This window comes from Dendropsophus ebraccatus, chromosome 14 (assembly GCF_027789765.1).
Source record: "Dendropsophus ebraccatus isolate aDenEbr1 chromosome 14, aDenEbr1.pat, whole genome shotgun sequence".
Lineage (NCBI taxonomy): Eukaryota > Metazoa > Chordata > Amphibia > Anura > Hylidae > Dendropsophus > Dendropsophus ebraccatus.
Window position 1 is genome coordinate 48,538,519 of NC_091467.1, and position 25,881 is coordinate 48,564,399.

The following is a 25,881-nucleotide window of genomic DNA, read 5'->3' on the forward strand; positions in this document are numbered from 1 at the left end:
CAAAGCTTCCTATACTTGAGCTTGATTTAGAACTGACAGATTAGAGTGGCAACCATCAAAGATAAAGCTCACCAGGTAGGGTAGATGCTGCTGCGAGTAGCAATCAGCATGCATTGCCTAAGAATACCTATGCCTTATGGGATAGAAGGTTTAGTGTGTAATTCATGGGTAATGTAATGGATGGAAGAAGTTGATTTCTCTAGCCGATGGATTATAAGACGGTAACTCCACAACACATTAAAAGGTAAGATTTACCATTAATAGATTGGCTCCTTCATTACATATTTTACTAACAGCTGAAATGTTCATTGTACTGGAGGAAAGGAATTACAATGGGCCCCTATATCGGGGGTTGGTCTTGTATGCACCTGCTAACCCCCCCCCCCCCCCCCCCCCCCCCAGATTAGCAACACCATAGGCGGGCAAAGTATGCTGTCGATTGCAGCAGAAAACAGACCTTTTACACCCCCCCCCCCTTCTTTCCCTTTTAATCTGGGAAGTCTGCTTGACAGTCTTAGTAAATGACTTGACATCAGTCCAAGGGCAAATTGGAATATGAAGAGCTGCATAGAACACAGAAGGAGGGGAACATGTGTTTGGGCAGAGGGGTGTGAGTGATATTAACAAGAAACACATGTTCCCCGCTCCCTCCTACAGAGGTTTTGGACAGCAAAGTTTGCTCTTTGCTGATCAGACCTTGGGAGTGCACACAGTTGTGAACATGCAGTGGGGATTATATGGTCTACTACTTCTGCTTTTACCACCCCAGCAGGGGGCAGCATGTCCCAGCCGCTGCTTGTGCTTTCGGACCACTGTCAGGTGCATGCATTTGATGCTGGATTCCATCCCGGATGTCCCTGCCCAGACCAGTGTACTGTGAGTCATCACCAATAGTGTACATGTTATATGTGTGCCGAAATCTATAGGAAATGTGTTTTATAACTTATTTACTGCATGTGACAACCCCTACCATTCTTATCAAGAAGAGCAGGCATGTCAATATCTTGTACATAGCAGTACTACAGTAATTATATTCCTGTACATAGGGGGCAGTATTATAGTAGTTATATTCTTGTACATAGGGGGCAGTATTATAGTAGATATATTCTTGTACATAGGAGCAGTATTATAGTAGTTATATTCCTGTATATAGGGAGCAGTACTACAGTAATTATATTCCTGTACATAGGGGGCAGTATTATAGTAGTTATATTCTTGTACATAGGGGGCAGTATTATAGTAGATATATTCTTGTACATAGGAGCAGTATTATAGTAGTTATATTCTTGTACATAGGAGGCAGTATTATAGTAGTTATATTCTTATACATAGGAGCAGTATTATAGTAGTTATATTCTTATACATAGGAGGCAGTATTATAGTAGTTATATTCTTGTATATAGGAAGCCGTGTTATAGTAGTTATATTCTTGTACATAGGAGGCAGTATAATAGTAGTTATATTCTTGTGTTTAGGGGGCAGTATTATAGCAGTTACATCATTGTGTATATATAGGAGGTAATATTATAGTAGTTATATTCTTGTACCTAGGAGGCAGTATTATGGTAGTTATAAAACAATGAGGTATAGATGGTAGGCTAGAACCATTGTCAATAAAGTGCACCTGGGTTCCAATGTCAGATTGAGTGAGGCAGGGAATAGTGGCCAGCAAATCTTCAGCTCGGGGTGCTCTCCAGGACAGTGATGAACAATACGAGAAGTATATAATAAAGTAGAGGCACTCACCCGTTGATGCTGCATGGAGTAGTCCTTTACTACAAAACCTCAGGTAAGCAGGGAGGAAGGGTGCAGCAGGCGCATTGTGACAACAACTGACTGTTTAATGAGACAAGATTTTTCTTCTGACTGGAAGAAGCGCCTCGCTGTGCAAAACGGTACTGCACCTGCTGCACCCTCTGTCCCTGCTTACCTGAAGTTTTGTAATAAATGACTACTCCTTTATATTTTAGCACATAGGAGGCAGGATTATAGCTATTTTACATAGATACTTTTTGTGCATTGTTGACATTCTTTAAGAGTCCAAAGTTGTTTTCTCCGGCACTTGCATCCTGACTCCTTGCTCCAGGTCTATAAAGTGTTGGAACGCACGTTACGGCCCATAAATTCCCACAGGTTGTCTTCCTTCAGCCTAGAGACTGTGATTACATACAGACGCCTGCTGACATTGGACTTGCTTGTTTTGTGTCCTGAGGCCAAATATGTAAAAGAATGCATGACGTAAGCCGGCTGGAAATGTGTGTTCTGTCACTTGAAATTCATGTTGAGATTGAGCCAGCGTAATCTGCGTATATTTTCCAGCAGTCTGACGTGTATCTGGCCCTGCCATAGCAGCTGTAAAGCGGGGCCATTCCAAATGTTACATTAATAGTTTAAGCAAGTCCTATTAAAGGTGTCCTCATTTTTGCAAATAGCTTTGTAGCAGAACTAAAGGGAAAATGTGGTATTGCATGGTGGATCATCATGTAATAAATATAGTAGTTGTGCTTAGTCCTCTAGTATGTGCACAACTAATAAAGGTGTGGAGGCCCCAAACAGGCGTATACATCCATCAGCGACAACCCTTTGAGCTGGCCATTTATCTGTATTTAAGGGGACCTTTAGTCATCAGGCCGGTCTCTGGCAACTTCTTCTCACCCCACCAGCCTTGATTTATAGATCTTTTATGCCCAGCCAGGAGAGATCTATCAATGAGGGCCAGTAGGTGGGGAGAAATGGGGGGCTTGTGCTTCGGGCAGCATAACAGTAATGACCGATTCCCTCTAAAGTGATTATCGAGGATTAGAAAAACATGGCTGCTTTTTTCCAAAAAGAGCACCACTTTTGTCCTCAGGTTGTGTGTGGTATTACAATTCAGGGACTGAGCTGCAAAACCCACGCCCAAACTGAGGACAAGAGTGGTGCTGTTTCTGGATAATCCACGGAAATTCAGCTCTGCTTCATCTGATTTTCACACTGACTAATGGTGCGTTTACACAGGCAGATTTATCTGCCCAATTTTGGAAGCCAAAGTCAGGAATGGACTTGAAAAGACAGGGAATCTCAGTCTTTTCTTTGACATGCACCCTGTTTATAGTCCGTTCCTGGTTTTGGCTTCAATTCCTTTCATACCTGGATAGATAAAGGGGGAGATTTATTAAGCATGGTGTAAAGTGAAACTGGCTCAGTTGCCCCTAACAACCAATCAGATTCTACCTTTCATTTTGTAAAGAGTCTGTGAGGAATGAAAAGTGGAATCTGATTGGTTGCTAGGGGCAACTGAGCCAGTTTCACTTTACGCCATGGTGTAAAGTGAAAACTGGCTCAGTTGCCCCTAGCAACCAATCAGATTCCACTTTTCATTCCTTACAGACTCTAGAAAATGTAAGCTAAAATCTGATTGGTTGCTAGGGGCAACTGAGCCAGTTTCACTTTACCCCACGTTTGATAAATCTCCCCCAAAGTGTTAAGTATGATAGGAATTGAAGTTTGGGGGGGGGGGGGGGCCTCAGACTGTGCATTACCTAAGCTTAGTGCCCCGTAGTGCAATGCTTTTTCTAGCCATATAGGTTAGTGCATTAGTATTCTGATGTATGTTGCTCTTCAAGCTCTGAGAGTTCTTTCTAACCTGTGACTGACTTTTCAGCTGTTGCAAAACTGCTATGCCAAAGGCTTTCAGGGCATGCTGGGAATTGTAGTTTGGCAAAAACTGTAGAGACACAAATTGGAAAACACTGCTTTAAATGTTAGAATTGGCCGAGAGCTGAGACCACTCTGCACCAGTGACTTCTGCCTTTGAACAGGATAATCTGTTTTTAGTTGACAGCAGTCATGTTCATATACAGACCCTCTGGTTGTAGTTCTTTAGGAGTGATGTCATGGCTTGTTCGGTGCTCTCTGTACACAATGACGTGCCCCTTGATAATCACAAATTATACGTCTCGGCCGTGTTCCAGGAATAGTTGAATCACTTGAAGATCGGACAGATCGTAGAGACCTTTCTTTGGATGCTGATGTTCCGTGCAATGGTCTCTCGATGTTCTTTCATGATGATGTGATTTGATTGGGCTGGCTGTACATCCATGGCGGATTAGCTTACATGTGCCGTACCGCCCTGTAATACGTTCAGCATACCTATCATAATAAACTTTGCAAATAGTTTTTCGCTTTACTTTTTGTTACATGATGTTTTCTGCTCCAGTCACAGCCAAATCTGCATTCAAAAATTGTAATTCATACTGGGTCTCAGATTACAGGAGTCTTCATTGCTGTTTAAGTGTCACCAAGCACTGTACATTAGCTTGTTAAAAGGACTACATCTTTCATGTTGCAAACTTATCATGGCTATGGCTGTCACCGAAGACAGCTAAATTCTGAATGCAGCTCTGAAAGTGATTAGAGAAGCCATAATATGATTCCATGACTTTTTGTATGTTTTGTCTCTACAGTGATCTGCGCTTTAATCGTATCCGAGATATAAATTCTGAAGCTCTTCAGAAGTTGACAAACCTCCACACCTTGTAAGATCATTCATGACTAGTGGTCATCCACATGGTTAGTGACCATTTTATAAATGGAGTTTTTGTTTTCACAGATTACTGAACAACAATCAAATCAGACGGCTTTCACAGAGATCATTTGAAGCGCTGGAAGGTCTCAAACATCTGTGAGTACTCTATACAGAGAAATATATTAGCCCTATAAAAATGACACCACTACATAAGAGTTAACAGTGCAATTACATCCAGTGACTCACAGGGGGCCTCTTCTCTGATTTCCATTGTTCACTTTCGCCTTTCTTTTCCATCTGGCCGAGACTACAGTGATGATTTGTTCCAGCCGCAACTCTTCAGAACCTGCCAGACAAATATCTTAGATTCTTTTCCAGCACCTAAAGTGCCTAAACAGAAATAATGTCCCCTTGGTGGCCCCTCAACAGGTTGTATATGTAAGTGGGCTGGAAGAGGGAGGTCTAGGTAAGGCTGGGTTCACACTACGTTTTTGCAATCTGTTTTTTGCAAAAAACAGGTGAAAAACGGATAGAAAAAACTGATGCAAGTGTGTGCATCTGTTTTGATCTGTTTTTCCATTGACCTCCATTATAAAAAAAAAAACGGATCAAAATGGATCCGTTTTTTTTTAGTGGACACAAAAACGTGGTCGACCTTAATTTTGTGTCCGCTAAAAAAACATCTGTTTTTATCCGGGGTTTTTTTGTAATGGAAGTCAATAGAAAAACGGATCAAAACAGATGCCTACACATGCATCCGTTTTTTCAAGCGTTTTTCTCAGTTTTTTGCAAAAAACGTAGTGTGAACCCAGCCTAAGCTGGGGAGATGTAGGTAGATGCCTTCTTTAGGTAGGTATGTTGCTCCAGTTGATCGGTTTCCCCGGTAGGCAGGTCCCCCTGTAGGTAGACGCACCTGTAGTTAGTATGTCCCCTGTGGGTAGCCCCCTGGAACATGCGCCAATAAAAGGAGCCGCCCTGGTCTAATAGATCACGTTCTCCATCATGTGGATGGCCGGGTGGGTGCACTTGCCTGGGGAAGAGATGGCACCAGGATGTCCTATGCGAAGAACATCACCTACCTAACCATTGTACACACCGAATCCCCCCATTCATGGCAACAGGATCACCTAACGGAAGGAGTCAGTAGGATAATGCCCCAGTCATACTGCAGACCTTGTTTAGGAATGAGAAACATGACAAAGAGATCAAGATGGTGGCTCAGCCTCCACATCAATCTCAAGCCGATCAATCATCTGTAGGATCCATGGAGGACACACCTCATGCCTTACAGGAGCTGCTGCTGATACCATAAGGGACATCACAGGGCTATGGGGTTTTTATTGTTATGGCTGTTACAGATATACTGACAGTCTTGATCCCCATTATACATTGTACCTATTGTTGTTCTCGTTTTCCTTGCAGTTATCTTTACAAGAATGATATCCGCAGTATCCAGCGGAACGCTTTCCAAGGACTCAGATCACTGGAGCAGCTGTGAGTTGTAACACCACTGTGTATAAGACTCCTTATGGTTTCAGTCAGTCCCACCCATTACTCTCTATGTGTATTTTACATTTCCTTATCACTTTCTATGTATTTTTTTCCGCTCCAGGTATCTTCACTTCAACAACTTGGAGACACTTGATGCAGAGACTTTAGGAGATCTTCCCAGACTGGAGAGGCTGTAGGTCATATGTTTACTATTTAGCAGCCTGGGTAGTATCTGAATGATGTCCAGCAGAAGACAACCCAGGCTTTACAGGGGTTCACTTGTTTCTAGGATGTTCCATTTTTTTTTCTGTTTAAAGGAACAGTCTAAGCAGGATAAATACATTGTAATATGGTGCAGGGCCTGCGGGGGCAGAACATGACACAGTGATCTCTTTAGTGTTGTCTTTGTCATGCCCCGCCCCTGCGGAACCTGCACTAGGTGTAACACTAAGTTCTACTACTTTATAATTATTTCCAGTTCCCCACCATTTCGTAAACTCTGCTTGCTGTCAGTGAGTCACTTTAATGCTTTCTTTACAGTTTCTTGCACAATAACCGAATCACCAGGATTCAGCAAGGAACCTTCTCTAAGCTTCCGTCTCTGACCCGGTTGTAAGTGCTAGATTTTTACAGTATTGTACGTGTACTGATGTGATGAGACGCTTACGTCCCTTCTGTCTGGACAGACGCCTAGACTCCAATCCACTTTTCTGTGATTGTGAACTCATGTGGCTGCTGGATCTTCTCCGTACGTTCACAGAGAGGAGCAGCACGCATACAGCCGCAACATGCGAACACCCTGTCCACTTGCGGGGGTCATCGGTGAGCTCACTGTCTGAGGACCAATTCAACTGCGGTTAGCCATCCTATTATATTACCTATTAAGTTATATTTTTATTTTGTCCTTCATCCAGGGCTTCCTGGTTCATGAGTAGAGTGTGAGAATTGAGGTAAACACTGACAGAGTATTAGAGAAGAAACTACAGTGGCAGCAGCTATAATACTTTATACTGTAGCTTTCTGCCATTCAGGGGGATATTCCATGTTGGCACAATTATTGCTGCTAGTAGTGGTTCTCATGCTTGTGTTAATGTAAATAATTTGATTTTCAGAGGTGCCTCGTATTATATCGGAGCCCAAAGATGCCGATATCATTCTTGGGAACACTGTTTATTTCACCTGTCGGGCGGAAGGGAACCCTAAACCGGATATTGTTTGGCTACATAACAAGTGAGTCCATCCTTTGAAACAATATTTTGGACACTTTGTGATGTTAGTGGCGCACTATTTGGCAGTGCTATTAAGAGGCAGTATAGGGCACCACTGTGGCAATGTTTTGGTGCGGTATATAGCATTATATTGGGGCACTGTTGTCAGAACACTGCTTGGTGACCTTCTTCATGTGTTGTGCACTGTATGGTGGTATTATTCAACAGCAGCATGTTGTTTTCTTATTGGGATACCTTATAGTAGTTATTTGTGCAGTGTATGGGAGTACTATTTTCATAGCATATGGTGGCATTATTTAGCCGCTATTTCAATTTGTGTCCTCTATTGTTGATGCAGTGTTATTTGTGCTCTATATGAGGGGATTGTTTTTATAGCATATGGTGGTATTATTAGCAGTATATTTATTTGTGCCCTTCATGGCTGTTTTGTGTATGTGGCGTTATTTATCTAATATATGGTTGTATTATTTTTATAGCTTATGGCGGTGTCATTCCAGCACTGTATTTGTTTGTGCCCTCTATTGTTATATTGTTGGTGTAGTATTAATTGTGCATTATATTTATTTTATATATGGTATTATTTTAATAGCACATGGCAGTATCATTCACTGTAAATATTTGTGCCTTTTACAGTTTTACTGTTGTTGTTGTAGTGTTATTTGTGCACTATATAGAGGTACTATGGTAGTATTCTTCAACCACTACATTTATTTGTGTTTGTATTGTTAGTGTAGTGTTGCTTGTCCGTTATATCAGAGTATTATTTTCATACCACATGGTGGTATTGTTTAGGCACTTCATTTATTTGTACCCTTCATGTTTTTTTTTTTTTTGTTGGTGTGGTATTATTTCTACACTGGTATTATATGCATAGCATATGGCATTATCATTTAGGCACAATGTTTATCTGTACCCTCTATGGTTGTAATGTTGATGTAGAGATATATGTGTGTTTTTTTTGGTGGCATTTGGACACTGCATAATTATGTGATATGGTAATGCTAGATGCTGTTATTTTGGCACTGTTTGGTGGTATTATTTGGGCACTCCATAATACATATATCTGTTTACTGTATAGCTGTATTGTTTGCGCACTACATGGTGCTATCATGCTGTACAATTTGGTATTATTAGGGTATGGGTGTATTGTGTAGAGTATGTATTTTATTTTTTTCCTAGGAATGAGATTGATACAAGCTATGATGGGCGGCTGAATCTTTTACACGATGGGACCCTGATGATTCAGAATACACAGGAATCGGATAAAGGAATTTACCAATGTGCGGCCAAAAACATAGCAGGGGAAGTGCGCACACAGGAGGCCATTCTCCGCTACTCCGGCAGCCGATGTGAGTAACATGCACCGAAGTCTAGGATTCCCTGGTGCAGAACCTATACCAGCAGGAAGTGTCACCCACTTCGATGTTTTGTTGAAGATGTGTCTCTTTCTCACAGCAAAGCCATTTTTTATAATTCAGCCCCAGAACACCGAGGTCCTAGTGGGCAGCAGCGTAACGTTGGAATGTAGCGTCTCCGGAGACCCCCAGCCACGTATCACCTGGACCACAGACACAGGAGATCCTGTCTCCACAAATGATCACTTCACAATTACCAGCTCCGGAGGCCTATACATCCAAAATGTCACCTTCTCTGAGCAGGGGCTTTATCAGTGTCACGCCAGCAACAGCGAAGGCTCCATACAGGCAGCCGCCTCTATTATTGTGCAAGGTAAAAATTATACTTCTGTAGTATTAAAGGGATTGTCCACTTTGAATACAGCTTTTTTTTTTAAAACTAGCTGCACCTGTACGTTCCTTAGCAATCACTGCTTTACTGATGCTGAAAAAGGGGCGTGATCTGGAGGATGGAAGATGGAAAAAAATTTTGAGGTGAAGGGCCCCAGAGGAGCTTTACAGCAGCTTCCCATATAAAACACATACATGCTCATCTGAGCCAAGCATTCATGTCTATAGGGGATGTTGGGATGAATAGCTATACACAGGGAAACTTTAAGCCAACAGGTGCAGTATCTATAGTATATGGTCAACTTTACTTTAGCTCCCTTACTTTAGCAAAGCGTGATAACCTTATGCTGTTTACCAGGTACGGTATAAAATATCTTGCTGTAACATGCACTGCATTACTGCCTGTTTCTAGAAGCACAGAAGTTTATTGTGATTCCCAATGATCAGACTGTGACCGAGGGCCAAGATGCTAAATTTCCATGTTTTGCAAGCGGGCGACCACCTCCAGTCATAACCTGGACTAAACAAGGTAACTCCCTTATCCTTTCCCATTCTGATTGTTGTGACAGTAATGGTCAGTATTACACCAGGGCAGTGATTTCAATCCCTGACAGCTCTTGACTGGGATATGTATATTTGCAACTTCCTGTATCAGGGGTTGGGATGATATTGACAAATAGACACTCGGGATCTTCTCTGTATTAGTTTGTTGGTGGATCCCATTGAGATCAGCAAGATTCTCTAAGAAAGATGTAATTGCATGGCCGACTTCAGCGTCTGACCCTACAGCTAGATGAGTGCCATGGTCTGAATCTCCAAGTAATAGTCCTATTACACTAAGCGATTTTTAACGATAAACGAACGCAAACTAAATTGTTTTTCGTTAACCTGAAATCGTTCACCATATTAAACAGAACAATAGTCATTAGTTATGATAATTTCAATGATTGTTACTACGATCGTTTACTCCATCTGATCCCAGCAAAAGAATGAACAATGTAAAATTATACTGAACGATTAGCGAGCAAATGCGGAATTACAGAGAATGAATGCGGAATTACAGCGAATGATTAATGACGATCTTAGGGTCAGATTAAAATAAACGATCAACGACACAAGCGATTTTTTTTGATCGTTGCCTGCAATTACACAGGACGATTATTGTTTAAATTTTGAACGATATAATAATTTTCCGCACAGTAATAGGGAGTTTTGCCATGTTCATTGGAGTCACAGTATAAGTCAGGGTGTTCTGTGTTGTATACTATGAGTGCTTATGTATGATAGGTGCTTATGTATGATAGGTCCATCATACCCAACTATGATGGACCTATCATACATAAGCACTCATGTTAGAAAATACATGCTTGTTTTACTGTAAATGGCTTCTCAGTGCATATGATGAACATGGAACACAAATTCAATATTATTCTTGAGGGTAGCTTCACATGTACAGGATCCGCAGCAGGATGCGCCATCAAATTTGCTGCGGGTCCTGTACTTGTGAACACACCCTGAAGGACCTTAACTGATCAAGCCACCACCACCCTGCCCCCCCCCCCCCCCTAATTTCACCACTGGCCACATGATTGGTAATTCAGGGGTCGAACTGGTTATCATCGGCAGCCCAACCTTCTCTAGCTCTCCATGGCTGCTATGACAGATCTACTTAAACAACTTACTATAGGCAGGCTGTGCTAATATACAGTATATCGTCGATTGAACAGATCACCACAAATCATATTTATTGCACTGGTCTTTATAGGCAATTACATGATCCTAGGGGACCTAAAAAGTATTTAAAAACTAAATGAAAAAAAATATATAAATATACCTATTAGGTATTGGTGCATGCATAAATGTTTGTACATTACTGAACTATGTAAAAATACAAAATGGTCACACCCTAGAAAATATGGAATAAAAAAAAAATCTAATATATCTAAAATATTATCCAAATCATGTTGTGTGTTTTTTTTTTTTGTAACATCATATATTTTTTTTACCCCACAAACCTGTTTTTGGCTTTGCAGTACAAAATAAGGGGTGGCATAGCAATTAGCTCCGCAGACAACCAACCCTAATATGGCTCTGCAGTTAAAAATGTAAAGTTATTACTAATAGAAGGCGAAAAATACAAAATTGGCGATTCATTACAGGGTTAAAAACACCAATAGTTTTCAGATTCTTCTATTTACAATCAGCAGCGGATTACAATAGGTCCGTTTCGGGCAGTAGCCCGGGGCCCATGGCCACCCAAAAAGACTTTTCAGTGGTGTACTGTCTCCTGGCTACACTTCTGCCATGATTTGCCAAAAAATTGCTGCTTTTTTACCGCAATTTTGCACAAATCAGGGAAATATTACAATAACTATCCTGTACTATGAACACCACGCTAATGCTGCCATAGTTACAGTGGGGTTGGGGGGCTCAGGCTTGGTCAACAGCCCGGGGCCTATGGTAAAGTTAATCCGCCTCTGGTTACAATATAACACTTCTGTCTTGGCATGGAGCCATCTCAGCTGACCTAGATTTGGGCTTTGTGCCACAAAGTTTTAATACAGCCAGCCCTTGGCAGGGAAAAAGCCACATGATACAGTACAGTGTCCTGAAAAGACAGCGCCTGAAGTGAACCCATGGTGTAGGTGAATGGAAGACTGCTACTGTGTAAAATGAATGGCTGGGTATAAGTAATGTACTGCGGCAAATGGATAGTATTGGGCAGTGTTCCTCAGCCTGTAGTGCTCCAGCTGTTGCAAAACTATGACCCGGGCATGCTGGGAGTTGTAGATTTCCAACAACTTTAGAGCCACATGTCGAAGAACACTTGTATAGAAGTATAATGGTGACTTAATGGAAAGCCAACTCATTTTAGACTTAAAGGGTTAGATTCATGGCACTGTTTTATAGTAAGATTCCCTATGTTGTCTATACCAACCAATCACAGCTCAGCTTTCATTTCTCACGTTGCTCAGGCTAAAAAAAAAAGCTCAGTTTTGTTTTATTGCAGCTCATTTCCCTTGAAGGAGCTGAACTGTATGACCACACACAACCTGGGACAGGAGTGGTAGTGTTTTTGCAAGAAAGCAGCCATGTTTTTCAAAAGCTGAATAAGGCTAAGATCATACTGTGCTTTTGCTGTCCGTTTATCGTGCAGGCAAAAATGTATTCTGTTGTATGCCATACTGTTTTCCATTCAAAAGGACGCTGGTTGACCTCAGGGAGATCAACCAAAACACCGCAGAGACACCATCACGTGTCTCAACGTCAGTGTGTTTTAGAACATTGCCCCCTGGGAAATCAAATATGCAAAAGAACACTGCAGAGACACCATCACGTGTCTCGCCGTCAGTGAACTAGCCAGACCTTCCTCCGGGAAGGAGCAACCAAGCCAAGGAATGTCTCCAATTAAGGAAACCACCTAAGCAAGGTATTCATCCACAGACAGCTGTTTCGGGGTTTTTGCCTGTCATCAGTGTGGAGTAGGTTTCTGGCAAGTGGGAGCAATGACTAGTAAGTGCATGCAAAAGGACGCTGGTTGACCTCAGGAAGATCAGCAAAACAGTGTTTTGGTTGATCTCGAGACACATGATGGTGTCTCTGCAGTGTTCTTTTGCATATTTGATTTTCCAGGGGGCAATGTTCTAGAATACACTGACGTTGAGACACGTGATGGTGTCTCTGCCGTGTTTTGGTTGATCTCCCTGAGGTCAACCAGCGTCCTTTTGCATGCACTTACTAGTCATTGCTCCCACTAGCCAGAAACCTACTCCACACTGATGACGGGCAAAACCCCCGAAACAGCTGTCTTTGGATGGATACCTTGCTGAGGTGGTTTCCTTAATTGGAGACATTCCTTGGCTTGGTTGTTCCTTTCCGGAGGAAGGTCTGGCTAGTTCACTGACGTCGAGACACGTGATGGTGTCTCTGCAGTGTTCTTTTGCATAGTGTTTTCCATTGACTTACATTATGGGGGGGAAAAAAGTTGATTGCAACGGATCTGTTTATTTTTTACACAAAACATTTCTCTATGCATTAAAATCAAACGTACTGAAAGAAATACAATTAAAAAGATGGTAAAACTCAGTGTGAATTTGTGTCTTTAAAGAGACTCTGTCGGTAGGTTTATGGTGCCCTACTTCAGGGTAGCATAAACTAGTGACAGAGAAGCTGAACAGAATGATGTATCACTTACAGCTGATTCAGAGAGATCCTCCTGAATAACATGGAGTCAAGTAGTCCTCTCCATTACATAGGTGATCCCTGTAGTCCTGGATATTTATGAGCCAAATCAAACTCCACCCACCAGCTACTGATTGGCGGTTATCTATCCATGCTGTATATAAGGAATCAACTGTTAATCAGCAGCTGGAGGGCGGGAGGAAAAGCACAGCACAATCCCACTCTCCTGCATATTAGGAGAACAGTTAAACAGATTTGTTTAAGCAATATATTTGTTTTATTCAGTATATCTGTCACTAGTTTATGCTGCCCTCATTTAAGGCAGCATACACCTAGTGACAGATTCCATTACGGAAATTTCAACCAGTATCCATTCCTTTTGTTATCAGGAGATGAATTGCTGAAAGATGGCAGGCACATAATTGAGGAATCGGGGACACTCTTGATCTTGAGGGTCAGCCTTGGTGATGGAGGTCAGTACGAGTGTCATGCTACGAGTTCCATGGGGGCGAGCTCAGTGTCAGTACAGCTCCACGTACAGTCACAAGGTAAGGGCGTTCAATCCCCCCAAAAAGTCTATTTTTTCAAGAAGACTCTTCATATCATAAACATATGTTTCCCTGCCAGACATGGTGCGCATTGGTGATGCCTATGTAGAGACATCCATACGGGAGGCCATAAATAGCGTCAATGCCAGCTTTAACTCCACTCACAGACATCTCTTCAGCTGGTAGGAAACTTCATAGTTATCTCAGTAGACGTAAAAAATGTTGAAATTCTCAGTTTTTGTTTTAGGTACAATAACCATTCTGTTGTTCATACTCTTCTTACAAAACTCTGGCATTCATTTCTTCACACAGGCTCCCTAAGTCTACCAGCGACCTCATGGCACTTGCACTCTATCCAAGAGACCCTCAAGCTATCGAAATGGTAAGAGCAGCCGAAATACTAGAAATAACGCTGCAACTGATAGAGGAACATGTGCATGAAGGACTCCCCGAAGAGCTAAATACTACCAGTAAGTGGTGACTTCTTAGGGTTCCAAGCTAGTGAAAAAAAAATAATAAAATAAAATTCCAATAATCCAAAAAGTTTTTAACTTCTGATTTCCAAATGGAAGCCATTGGCAGATGTGAAAGCCATCAGCAGAAATTAAAGGGAATCTGTCAGCAATTCTAAGCAGTAAGAAAAGAAAGTGTAAAGATACCTTCTCTTTGTTGGATGTCCCAGCTACTGCTATGACTAGTGTCTAGGAGGCAGGCTCACTTTATTGAGAGATCCCCCCCTCTCTGGTATGATTGACAGCTCTAGCATCCAATCAAGAGACAACTAGAGCTGTCTGTTATAGCTAAGAGGAGGAGTCCGGGAAAGAACAGTGGTGATAAAGCAAACCTGTTTTCATTACCACCATCTTTTAATTTAAAAATATTCATGTATTATTCATGTATTGTTTTTAATTTATAATTGGAGTGTTTTTTTTGTGATTTTAACATTTGTATTAAATATATGTATAGAGGTCAAAATTCCAGATCCTCTGCTTTTCTTCACACAACCATACAATTGCGTAGTAAAAGTATGACTGCCTGAAGTTGTAACTAGTGGCAGCTTTTAATAGTACTTAATACTAACTTTATAAGTTTCATAAATTACAGATCATCTTCTCCAGTGGATATGCACTGATTACTGACTTCTCTTTAAATTGTGCCTACAGGCTACCACTACAGTGAACTGGTCTCACCCCACTATATCAGCATGATTGCCAATGTGTCCGGCTGTTCTGCTCACAGACCAACCCCCAACTGCTCTGATATCTGTTTTCACCAACGTTATCGCACACTTGATGGAACCTGTAACAACCTACAACATCCAACATGGGGGGCTTCCCTTACTGCCTTCCAACGTCTTCTTAAACCAATCTATCAGAATGGGTTTAATCTTCCACGTGGCCTTGGAGCCTCTGAAGAGTCAGGAGCCTTGCCTTTACCTCTACCTCGCCTGGTGTCTACAACCATGATTGGTTCCGAGACTGTCACTCCAGATTCTCAGTATACTCACATGCTCATGCAATGGGGACAATTCTTGGACCATGATATGGACCAGACCATCCCAGCCCTGAGTATGTCCAGATTTTCGGATTCTGCACCTTGCAGCCAGGTTTGCACCAATGACCCTCCTTGCCTTTCAATAAGTATACCAGAAAATGATCCACGTGGGAACGGTGGACGATGCATGTTCTTTGCCCGATCCAGTCCTGTCTGTGGGAGTGGAGTAACTTCCCTTCTTATGGATTCTTCTTATTATCGAGAGCAGGTTAATATGTTGACCTCGTACTTGGATGCCTCCAATGTTTATGGAAGTACACAGCAGGAATCCCGTGAACTGAGAGATCTTAGTAACCAGAAGGGTTTACTAAAAGTTGGCCAAGTGGTGCCTACTTCTGGAAAGCACTTGATGCCTTCTGCCAGTGGACCTCCAACTGAGTGTATGAGAGATGAAAGAGAAAGTTCTTTTCCTTGTTTTCTTGCAGGAGACCATCGAGCAAATGAACAGCTTGGCCTTACCTCCATGCACACGCTTTGGTTTCGGGAACATAATCGTATTGCAGAATATCTGTTCAAAGTCAACCCTCACTGGAATGGGGACAAAATCTACCATGAAGCCCGGAAATTGGTAGGTGCTCAAATGCAGCACATCACCTATGAACATTGGCTTCCTAAAATTTTTGGAGAAGTAGGTCTAAGCATGTTGGGGGAATACAAAGGCTATGACCCCAGTGTCAATAGTGGAATTTTTAATGCTTTTGCCACTGCTGCCTTCCGATTTGGACACACCTTGATCAACCCTATTCTTTATCGTCTGAATGAAAGCTTTCAACCTATTGAGCAGGGCCATCTCCCTCTGCACAAGGCTTTCTTCAGTCCCTTCAGGTTGATCCAGGAGGGAGGGATCGATCCATTGCTTCGGGGACTTTTTGGGGTACCTGGGAAGATGAGGGAACCCACAGAACTGCTGAACTTAGAACTTACAGAGAAACTGTTTTCTGCTGTACATACCGTGTCCTTAGATCTCGCTGCTATTAATGTCCAACGTGGTCGGGACCATGGTATTCCTCCCTATAATGACTACAGGGTTTTCTGCAATCTCACATCCGCCCAGGATTTTGAGGACTTTAAAGATGAGATTAAGAATCAGGATATAAGAGAGAAGCTTCGTAGGTGAGAACATTTTTAAAACAATCTTAAAATGTCGTAAGGTGGGATAGTCAACATGGATTTCTATTTCACTATGATAGTTTGGGACTATAAAGGCCACATTGATACCTAAAACATATGCATCTAAGAAAAAATCATGTCACTTACCGGTCTGCAAGTGCCATGATTCTTCTCTTATGCATAAGTGATTATTTTGGTTATTTTGGTTTTGGTTGAGTAGTAGAGCATCCCATTAGGTGTTGGAGAATCAAAAAAAGCAAGAGAAAGTACTGCTGGCTGTCGCCCTATTTAAAATTAATCTAATCTCAATTTTGCATATCCATTATAAGCACTATACACTGATTTTGTGGTTGAACAATAGATTTCATTATGACGTTTTATGTTCAACTGTGTACATAATGTCAATGGTGACTGAACTCACCCTCACTGCTGTCTTCATTGGGACATTTAGCTTGTATGGGACACCAAAAAATGTGGACCTCTTCCCTGCCTTAATTGTGGAGGACTTGGTGCCAGGAAGCCGTCTGGGACCCACATTAATGTGTCTGCTAGTGACTCAGTTCAGAAGACTCAGAGATGGAGACAGGTAAATATGATGTTTTATATATATATATATATATATATATATATTTTAATACTGCTTCCCATGTATAAGAATATAACTACTATAATACTGCTGCTATGTACAAGAATATAACTACTATAATACTGCCTCCTATGTAAAAGGATATAACTACTATAATACTGCCCCTCTATATATAAGAATATAACTCTTATAATACTGCCCCCTATGTACAAGAATATAACTAGTATAATACTGCTCCTATATACAAGAATATAACTACTATAATACTGCCCAGGGCCGGCGTCAGCACCCGGCATACTCGGGCAAGTGCCGGGGCCCACAGTGCCTCAAGGGGCCCCCCGGCACTTGCCCACACCATCTCTTCCCCTCTCACTGTGCAAACACACACACACTGACACACATTGCATTGTGTGCAGGTGGTGCTGTGCTATGAGCGCACACATTATTACCTGAGGCTGTGGGGGGAGGGGGGATGAGCCGGGCGCAGGGATGAGGGGGGCGCTGGTGAGCCACTGAAAGCATATTGTGGCTCCTCCAGGCCTCTCTATGCGTCGGACTAGAGGAGAGGGGGGCAGGGCTCACTGCACGGCAGCCTGTAGAGGCCAAACAGTAGGTCAGGGCCCAGCTGCCTGTGCTGTGCTTCCAGCTTCCCTGTGCTGCCTGCCCTTTCCCTCCTCCAGCTGTATTCCTGGGTCTCCTGTCCTCCACAGCGGCCCAGGGCAGAGGGAGATGAGACAGGTGACAGGACTGCTGCCTGACAGATACGGAGGTGAGTGTATGCTGTGACTGGGTATAGATGCATATGTGTGTAAGTCTGTATGCTAGTGGTGTGTGTATGTGTGTCTGTCTGTCTGCCCGTGTGTGCTGGGAGTAGGAAGGTTTAAGGGTCATCTCTGGCTTATCTGCTACAGTGGATTTATTGCAGATTTCCCCCTTTACTTTCCATGCGGGAGTCACAATATGCAATAAATCCACTGTGTTATATTACAATTTTTTCTGTTAAAATGTTTTGCAGGACTTTGTAGGGTAGCAACTTCTGCACCTGCATATCTATCTCTCCATTTAGTGTAGGTGATCAGCAGTGTATTATAATAAGTATATAATACACTGCTGTATACCTACACAGAATGGAGATATTATCCTCCTATCTGAGTTTGTATATATCTCTCCTCTGTGTAGGTATACAGCAGTGTATTATATACTTATTATCCTCCTGTATGAGTGTGTATATATCTCTCCATTCTGTGTATTATACAGCAGTGTACTATATACTTATTATCCTCCTGTATGAGTGTGTATATATCTCTCCATTCTGTGTATTATACAGCAGTGTATTATATACTTATTATCCTCCTGTATGAGTGTGTATATATCTCTCCATTCTGTGTAGGTATACAGCAGTGTATTATATACTTATTTTCCTCCTGTATGAGTGTGTATATATCTCTCCATTCTGTGTAGGTATACAGCAGTGTATTATATACTTATTATCCTCCTGTATAAGTGTGTATATATCTCTCCATTCTGTGTAGGTATACAGCAGTGTATTATATACCTATTATCCTCCTGTATGAGTGTGTATATATCTCTCCATTCTGTGTAGGTATACAGCAGTGTATTATATACTTATTTTCCTCCTGTATGAGTGTGTATATATCTCTCCATTCTGTGTAGGTATACAGCAGTGTATTATATACTTATTATCCTCCTGTATAAGTGTGTATATATCTCTCCATTCTGTGTAGGTATACAGCAGTGTATTATATACCTATTATCCTCCTGTATGAGTGTGTATATATCTCTCCATTCTGTGTAGGTATACAGCAGTGTATTATATACTTATTATCCTCCTCCTGTATGAGTGTGTATATATCTCCATTCTGTGTAGGTATGCAGCAGTGTATTACATACGTATTATCCTCCTGTATGAGTGTGTATATATCTCTCCATTCTGTGTAGGTATACAGCAGTGTATTATAATACACTGCTGATCGCCTACACAGAATGGAGAGATATATACACACTCATACAGGAGGATAATACGTATGTAATACACTGCTGTATACCTACACAGAATGGAGAGATAGAGACCCTCATGTGATGCCACATGATTTGCTATACAAAGGGGCCCGCTAAGGCTGTCGCTCAAGGGCCCTCCAAAACCTGGAGCCGGCCCTGATACTGCCCCTATGTACAAGAATATAACTACTATAATACGAACTGGAGAGAATGGAACGGCTGCACATCCCATCTATGGCTGATACTAATGCCGCTAGGCCTATATTAAAAATCAACACCAGAGTGTCTGTATATGAATTGATCAAGCCATATTGCCCCGTGTACCACCGCGCAGGTCCTCTGGTCCACACGGGTCCCTCCGCTAACTCCACACCGTGTCGGTCAGCGACCGCCAACCCCGCAAAGCGTGCACGTACCCACATGACCAAAATTAGCAGGATATGCCTGTGCTCACATGTCTGGACCCTATGTCTTCCCCATTCTGTGAGAGCAGCAATGGTAAGTGTAATACCATATCCATACTGGTGTCGTTTGGGGGCAGCCTTCCCCGCCGGTGGTGCTGGCTGGGTTTTGGTGGGGCTTTTTGGGTCTGGTCCTGTGACATTGGGGTTGCAGGGCCGTTCCATGGCCTCCCTTCCCTGCACGTGCACGCTTTGCGGGGTTGGCAGTCGCTGACCGACACGGTGTGGAGTTAGCGTAGGGGCCCGTTTTGACCAGAGGACCTGCGCGGTGGTACACGGGGCAATATGGCTTGATCAATTCATATACAGACACTCTGGTGTTGATTTTTAATATAGGCCTAGCGGCATTAGTATCAGCCATAGATGGGATGTGCAGCCGTTCCATTCTCTCCAGTTCGTATAACTACTATAATACTGCCCCCTATGTACAAGAATATAACTACTATAATACTGCCCCCTATGTACAAGAATATAACTACTATAATACTGCTCCTATATACAAGAATATAACTACTATAATACTGCCCCCTATGTACAAGAATATTACTACTATAATACTGCTCCTATATACAGAAATATAACTACTATAATACCGTCTTCTATGTATAAGAATGTGACTACTATAATACTGCCCCTATATACAAAATTATAACTAATATAATACTGCCCCTCTATGTATAAGAATATAACTACTATAATACTGCCCCTCTATGTATAAGAACATACCTACTATAATACTTCTCCTATTTGTACTACAATACTTCCCCTATGTCTCCCATGGACAGCTTTACCTATACCTTTTTGAGGTTTTTATTATTTCTGACTATGATGTCCTATATTTTACTAGCTTGTTTGGATATCAGCTCCTCATTCTGCTTCCTGCAGATTCTGGTATAGTAACCCGGGTGTCTTCACTCCAGCTCAGCTTTCCCAGATAAAGCAGACATCACTGGCTCGGATCCTGTGTGATAACGGGGACAACATCCGCCATGTACAGGAAGATGTTTTCCGTGTAGCCTCCTTCCCCCATGGCATGCAGAAATGTGAGGACATCCTGGGGGTAGACCTACGTTTCTGGCAGGAGTGCTGTGATGGTGAGTAGGAGGGGGTAGATAGTTTCATTTTGAGTAATACTCTGCTAAGCTGGAGGTGGCTCTGAGATTTGGCACACCTGGCACAGTATATGCGACAATAAAAAGGCAGTAAATATGACTATTGTTCCCATGTTGCACATCTGTTGCATACATCTTTCCTCTGGATTGATCGCTCTACACCCTTCCCCACTGTTCCTGGTCCTTGGTAACACGTCCTTCCTGCCAGGGGTCAAAAATCCTGTGTTTTGTTTATGGATCAGGGCGAAAAGCTTTCTTCGCGGCTCTTCGTGGCTAACCCTTACAGACCTCAATGATCTCTCAGACCCCACCTTCAAAGGGATCTGGAGAGCTCTGCAGCTCCATCACTTTCTCCTCTCCCTTCCCACTCAGTCTTTCGTCAGGTGGGCACTTACCCGTCCCTGGGTACCAGCCATCTTTGGCACTCTCCCTCCATCTCTTCTTCTCCCCTCCTTTTTCCTCCCTTTCTTCTACCTAACTTCACGTTCTTTGTTGGTTTGGGCATTAGCCCTTTCTCAGATGTTTTAATGTCACACCTTAAATTTTTATGCTTTTACCATATGAACAAGGTCAGGGGCATTGCTAGGGTCCTAAAACATCCGGGGCCCGGGCCCTCTGAGTGTCGTCATATGCGGATAGTGAAAGAGCCCAGTACAGAAGCTAGTAACCCCAATGACCGCTCTATTAGCCCAGCTCCATTGCCATCACTCACAATGACTGCAGCTAAGCAGACACAGGCACCCACCCGCCCTTGTCTCCTGTCAGGGTCACTGTCATTGGTAATGGTGCACACCACTGCCCAGGCAGCTCCTTCACTGCTTCCCCTGTACACACAGCCTCTGGGAGGTCTGCCCTAGCTCCTATCCTCTAGGCCAGTGTTTCCTAACCTTTTCTTTTTTTATATTTAAGTTTTTAAATTTTCAAAAAACAAACATTTACCGACATAGCAAGACACGAACCTTGAAAGGTCCCAAAATACAACAACACAGAAGTAGAGAACAGGGCAAATATGTAGTACAGTGCGACAGTGCAAACCAAGGTGAAGTAGTTGGTCCAAGCAGTAACGAAGGTGCCTAACCTTGGCAGTGGCGAACAAAACCAGGGAAATATGAAAAAGCACCTAGCAAAAGTGGGATGGGATCTGTGGGTTATGAAGGTGCCCTGGAAACTACACAACAATGAAAGAGAATCTACTTAGTGCCATGAACACTACAGACATAGACAAGGGGATACTTACAACACACTCAAGGGGGGGAAAGAAGTGGAGGAGTACATGAACATGTCTGGTAGATTGAAAGGTCACTGAAACCAAAGACTAAAACTGAATTAGAAAAAGAGGAGGAAAAGTAAAAATTGAGAATTGAGGATTGCGGCGGCGGCCAGACACCTGATGTAATTGAAAGAAACGGGAGGAAGGGAGAGGGAGAGGGAGGGGAGCTCACCCAGGAAACCTAGTACACAAAACGGGCCTGAGATCCTCAGGAGGTGACGCTCCTGTAATTGTTTGTGCTCTGAAAAGACAACCAAGAGCCCCAGGTAGCAGTGTACTTCTTGACCTCTATCGGGGTACGCGCAATCAGATTTTCCATCTGGTGGATCTGGTTAATCTCAGCGAACCACTCATCCAGGGAGGGGGGGTCTGAGGACTTCCACCTCCTAGGAATTACCGTCTTAGCAGCCTCGAGGAGGTGTCGAGCCAGAGATTTCTTAAAGCGGGTTTGGGCGGGTGGAAACATAAACAGGAGCACTGCCTCAGGAGTGCCAGGGATAGAAACGCGTGTGATGTCGCAGATAAGCTGTAGTACAGTGTTCCAGAAGCTCCACAGCTTCGGGCAACCCCACCAGATATGTGTCATATTGCCACCTGCATTCCCACACCGCCAACACTCATCGGGGACCGTCGGGTACCACTTATGTAGTGCTTCCGGGACCCTATACCATCGAGAGATTATTTTGTAACTGGTCTCTTGGGCTTAACACGCTATTACAGCCTTGTGGGAGAGGAAAAAGGCCTTCTGCTGCTGTTTCGGGGAGAATTGTTTCCCTAGCTCCACCTCCCATGCAGAACAATAAGAGGGCAGCTGTTGGGAGCGAGAAGACAGTAACATGCGGTAAATAAGAGAGATAGCGTGAGAGGGACATGCAGGTGCCAAACAGAGTCGTTCAAAATCGGATAAAGTTATGTGTAACTTATGGGTGTTGGAGAGGGAAGAGTAAAAATGCTGTAGCTGCATGTACTCAAAGGAATGTCTGGCCATGTGTAAGGTGGGGTCGAGAATAGAAGACAAGGGTAACAGGGCCCCTTGTTTGACCACCTGATGGAAACATAGGGGAGAATGAGTAGATACACCTAGAAAGGGTGAAGAGAGGCCCGCCGGGAAAGACAGATTATCCTTAATCGGGGTCAGGGGACCCGTTCTATTCAGGAGGGCAAGAGACGAGGCCGACGCTGGTAAGGATGCAAGCGTATGGTGGACAGTATAGGATAATGGAGTAAGATCATGAATCGAAGGAGACCATGTCCACGGGAGAGTTGACAGCAATCTCGGGCAGACATCCTGGGCCAATTGCACTCAGAGCTTAGAGGACGAGTGATGGAATAAATCCAAAACTCGGGAGTGCACACACGCTAGATAATACAACCGACTGTCAGGTAGGTCGACGCCGCCTGCATCCTTAGAGCGTGTGAGGGTCTCCCACTTGATCCGTGGGTGACCGGAGGACCAAACAAAGGAGGTGAAAAGGCGTTGCACCCACTTCCAAAAGGGGGCAGGGATGTGAATGGAGATGGTCTGGAGCAGATAGAGCAATCTGGGGAGAAGGGTCATCTTTATGATGTTAATCCTCCCAAACCAAGAGAACTCTTTTTGAGTCCAGGAAGTTAAATCTTTGGTAAATCGCACCAATAAAGGGAGGAAGTTGACTTCAAAAAGATGAGAGAGGTCAGGAGGGATACGGATGCCAAGGTATGTAATCCCCGTAGAGGGCCATACAAAAGGAAAGTTAGCTTTAAGAGTAGATCAGAGTAGAACAGAGTGAGGATCGAGGGAGACGTTGTAGGCTTCGGAGTTAGAAAAGTTTATCTTAAAATTGGACCACGCGCCAAACTGCCCCAACCGGGACATCAAGGAGGGGAGGGACACATGTGGTTGAGTGAGATAAACTAAAAGATCGTCCGCAAAGGCAGAACACTTATATTCGCACCTCCCAATGCGAATCCCCCTGATGTCCGGGTCGGAGCGGATGACAGACATGAGGTTTTCCATAACAAGGACATACAGGAGGGGGGACAGGGGACAGCCCTGTCTCGTGCCGTTGAGGATAGAGAAAGGCGCGGATAGGGTGCCATTGATCTTTAACTGAGCGGAGGGGTTCTGGTAGAGGGCGAGAATTTTGGCTTGGAAACCTTCCAAACCTATTGTTTGGAGGTTTTGTGCCAGGGAGGACCAGGAGATACGATCAAAGGCCTTCTCGGCGTCAAGTGACAGTACCATGAGAGGCTGTTTATGAGATCGAGCGTAATGTATACAATCCAGGGTCTTTAACCCCTTCACGTCAGCCATCTGTATATATACGTTCCTATTGCACATGCCCCGTGCAGTAGGAATGTACATATACGTTCCTGCTTTGACGGGGGTTTGTGATGAGAACGGGATCGCTGCAGGGACAGCGATCCCGCTCTCATCTGAGTGAGGCACCGGAGATAATGAGAATCAGCTGCGATCCCGCAGCTGAGCCCCATTAACCCCTTAGTGACCGCCGAAACGGCGGTCACTAATGGGCCGGTGCCGCCGCTATATTTCATCTCCCCCCACCGTGAATCCACGGTGGGGGGAGATGAAATAGTTAAAATCAGACCCCAGACCAGCCCCCCTAGTGCCCCGGTATCTAACCCCCCCCTCCCCGCGGCGGCCATCAGATCCAAGATGGCCGCCGCGATCACTAATGTCTGTTCACAGTGATCTCTTAGTAAAAATGAATGAAAACCTGTGGGGTCCCGGTACAAGCGATCAGCGGTATATACTATATACCGCTGATCGCTTGTGCCATGTGCCTCCGGAACATTTTATCCCCTGTCACCATGAATGATTGGTGACAGGGGATAAAAAGTGATTTAAACTAAAGGAACATATTATTGGATAAATTCGAGTTTTTCATTTTTACTGTCTACTTTTGAATACTTTCCTCTAATACCTGTGGGGTCAAAATGCTCACCACACCCCAAAATGAATTATTTGAGGGGTGTACTTTCCAAAATGGGGTGACTATGGGTGAGATTTTACTCAGCTGGCACTACAGGGGCACTGCAAACGCACCTGGCGCTCAGAAACTTCTTCAGCAAAATCTGCATTGAAAAAGCTAATTGGCACTCCTTCTGTTCTGAGCCCTGCTGTGTGCCCATACAGTGGTTTATGCCCACATATGAGGTACCTTTTTACTCAGGAGAACCTCCGTTACAGATTTTGGGGTGAATTTTCTCTCCTGTTTCTCGTGAAATGGAGAAAATTCAAACTAAAGGAACATATTATTGGAAAAATTCGAGTTTTTCATTTTTACTGTCTAATTTTGAATACTTTCCTCTAACACCTGTGGGGTCAAAATGCTCATCCTACCCCAAGATGAATTCTTTGAGGGGTGTACTTTCCAAAATGGGGTGACTTATGGGGGGTTTTCTCTCTGCTGACACTACAGGGGCACTGCAAATGCACCTGGCGCTCGGAAACTTCTTCAGCAAAATCTGCAATGGAAAAGCTAGATGACGCTCCCTTCCTTCTGAGCCCCGCTGTGTGCCCATACAGTGGTTTACGCCCACATATGGGGTACCGTAGTACTCAAGAGAACCTGCTTTACAAATTTTGGGGTGCGTTTTCTCTTATGTTCCTTTTGAAAATGAGAAACTTTAATCTAAACGTATATATTATTGGAAAATTGTAATTTTTCATTTTTTTACGGCCTAATGGTGAATACTTTCCTCCAGCCCCTGTAGGGTTAAAATGCTCATTATACCCCTAGATTAATTCTTTAAGGTGTCTAGTTTCCAAAATGGGGTCACTTATGGGGGTTTCCAGTATACAAGCCTCCTAAATCAACTTAAGAAAAGAACTGGTCCCTAAAAAAATCAGTTTTGGAAACTTTTACGAAAATGTGGTAATTTGCTGATAAATTTCTAAGCCCCGTAACACCCTAAAAAAGTAAAATATGTTTATGAAATGAAGCCAGAATAAAGAGGACATATCGGTAATGTGACTTAGTAACTAATTTATGTGATACGACTTTCTTTTTTAGAAGTAGAGAATTTCAAAGTTCATAAAATGCTAATTTTTTCAATTTTTCATA

The 25,881-nt window shown here is 43.2% G+C and overlaps 1 protein-coding gene and 1 long non-coding RNA gene across 4 annotated transcripts in view; one reads left to right on the top strand and one right to left on the bottom strand.

The window, feature by feature from the left end:
* The window catches only part of LOC138773116 (uncharacterized), a 201,354-nt gene that overhangs the window by 136,134 nt on the left and 39,339 nt on the right, over window positions 1–25,881 (bottom strand). The gene's annotated exons all lie outside the window — the stretch shown is intronic.
* The window catches only part of LOC138773110 (peroxidasin homolog), a 35,613-nt gene continuing 10,431 nt past the window's right edge, over window positions 700–25,881 (top strand). For 2 of the 3 annotated variants that reach the window (XM_069954086.1, XM_069954087.1), the window contains exons 1-17: window positions 700–876; window positions 4,446–4,517; window positions 4,592–4,663; window positions 5,930–6,001; window positions 6,120–6,191; window positions 6,539–6,610; window positions 6,685–6,854; window positions 7,111–7,228; window positions 8,407–8,576; window positions 8,683–8,955; window positions 9,385–9,501; window positions 13,544–13,702; window positions 13,782–13,884; window positions 14,015–14,172; window positions 14,866–16,369; window positions 16,818–16,952; window positions 20,318–20,526. In XM_069954086.1, the coding sequence (XP_069810187.1) occupies window positions 722–876; window positions 4,446–4,517; window positions 4,592–4,663; window positions 5,930–6,001; window positions 6,120–6,191; window positions 6,539–6,610; window positions 6,685–6,854; window positions 7,111–7,228; window positions 8,407–8,576; window positions 8,683–8,955; window positions 9,385–9,501; window positions 13,544–13,702; window positions 13,782–13,884; window positions 14,015–14,172; window positions 14,866–16,369; window positions 16,818–16,952; window positions 20,318–20,526 (3,631 nt within the window). In that variant the 5' untranslated portion in view covers window positions 700–721. Of the gene's footprint in view, window positions 877–4,445; window positions 4,518–4,591; window positions 4,664–5,929; window positions 6,002–6,119; window positions 6,192–6,538; window positions 6,611–6,684; window positions 6,855–7,110; window positions 7,229–8,406; window positions 8,577–8,682; window positions 8,956–9,384; window positions 9,502–13,543; window positions 13,703–13,781; window positions 13,885–14,014; window positions 14,173–14,865; window positions 16,370–16,817; window positions 16,953–20,317; window positions 20,527–25,881 lie in introns of those variants that run through there. The other variant, XM_069954088.1, reaches the window with a different exon arrangement.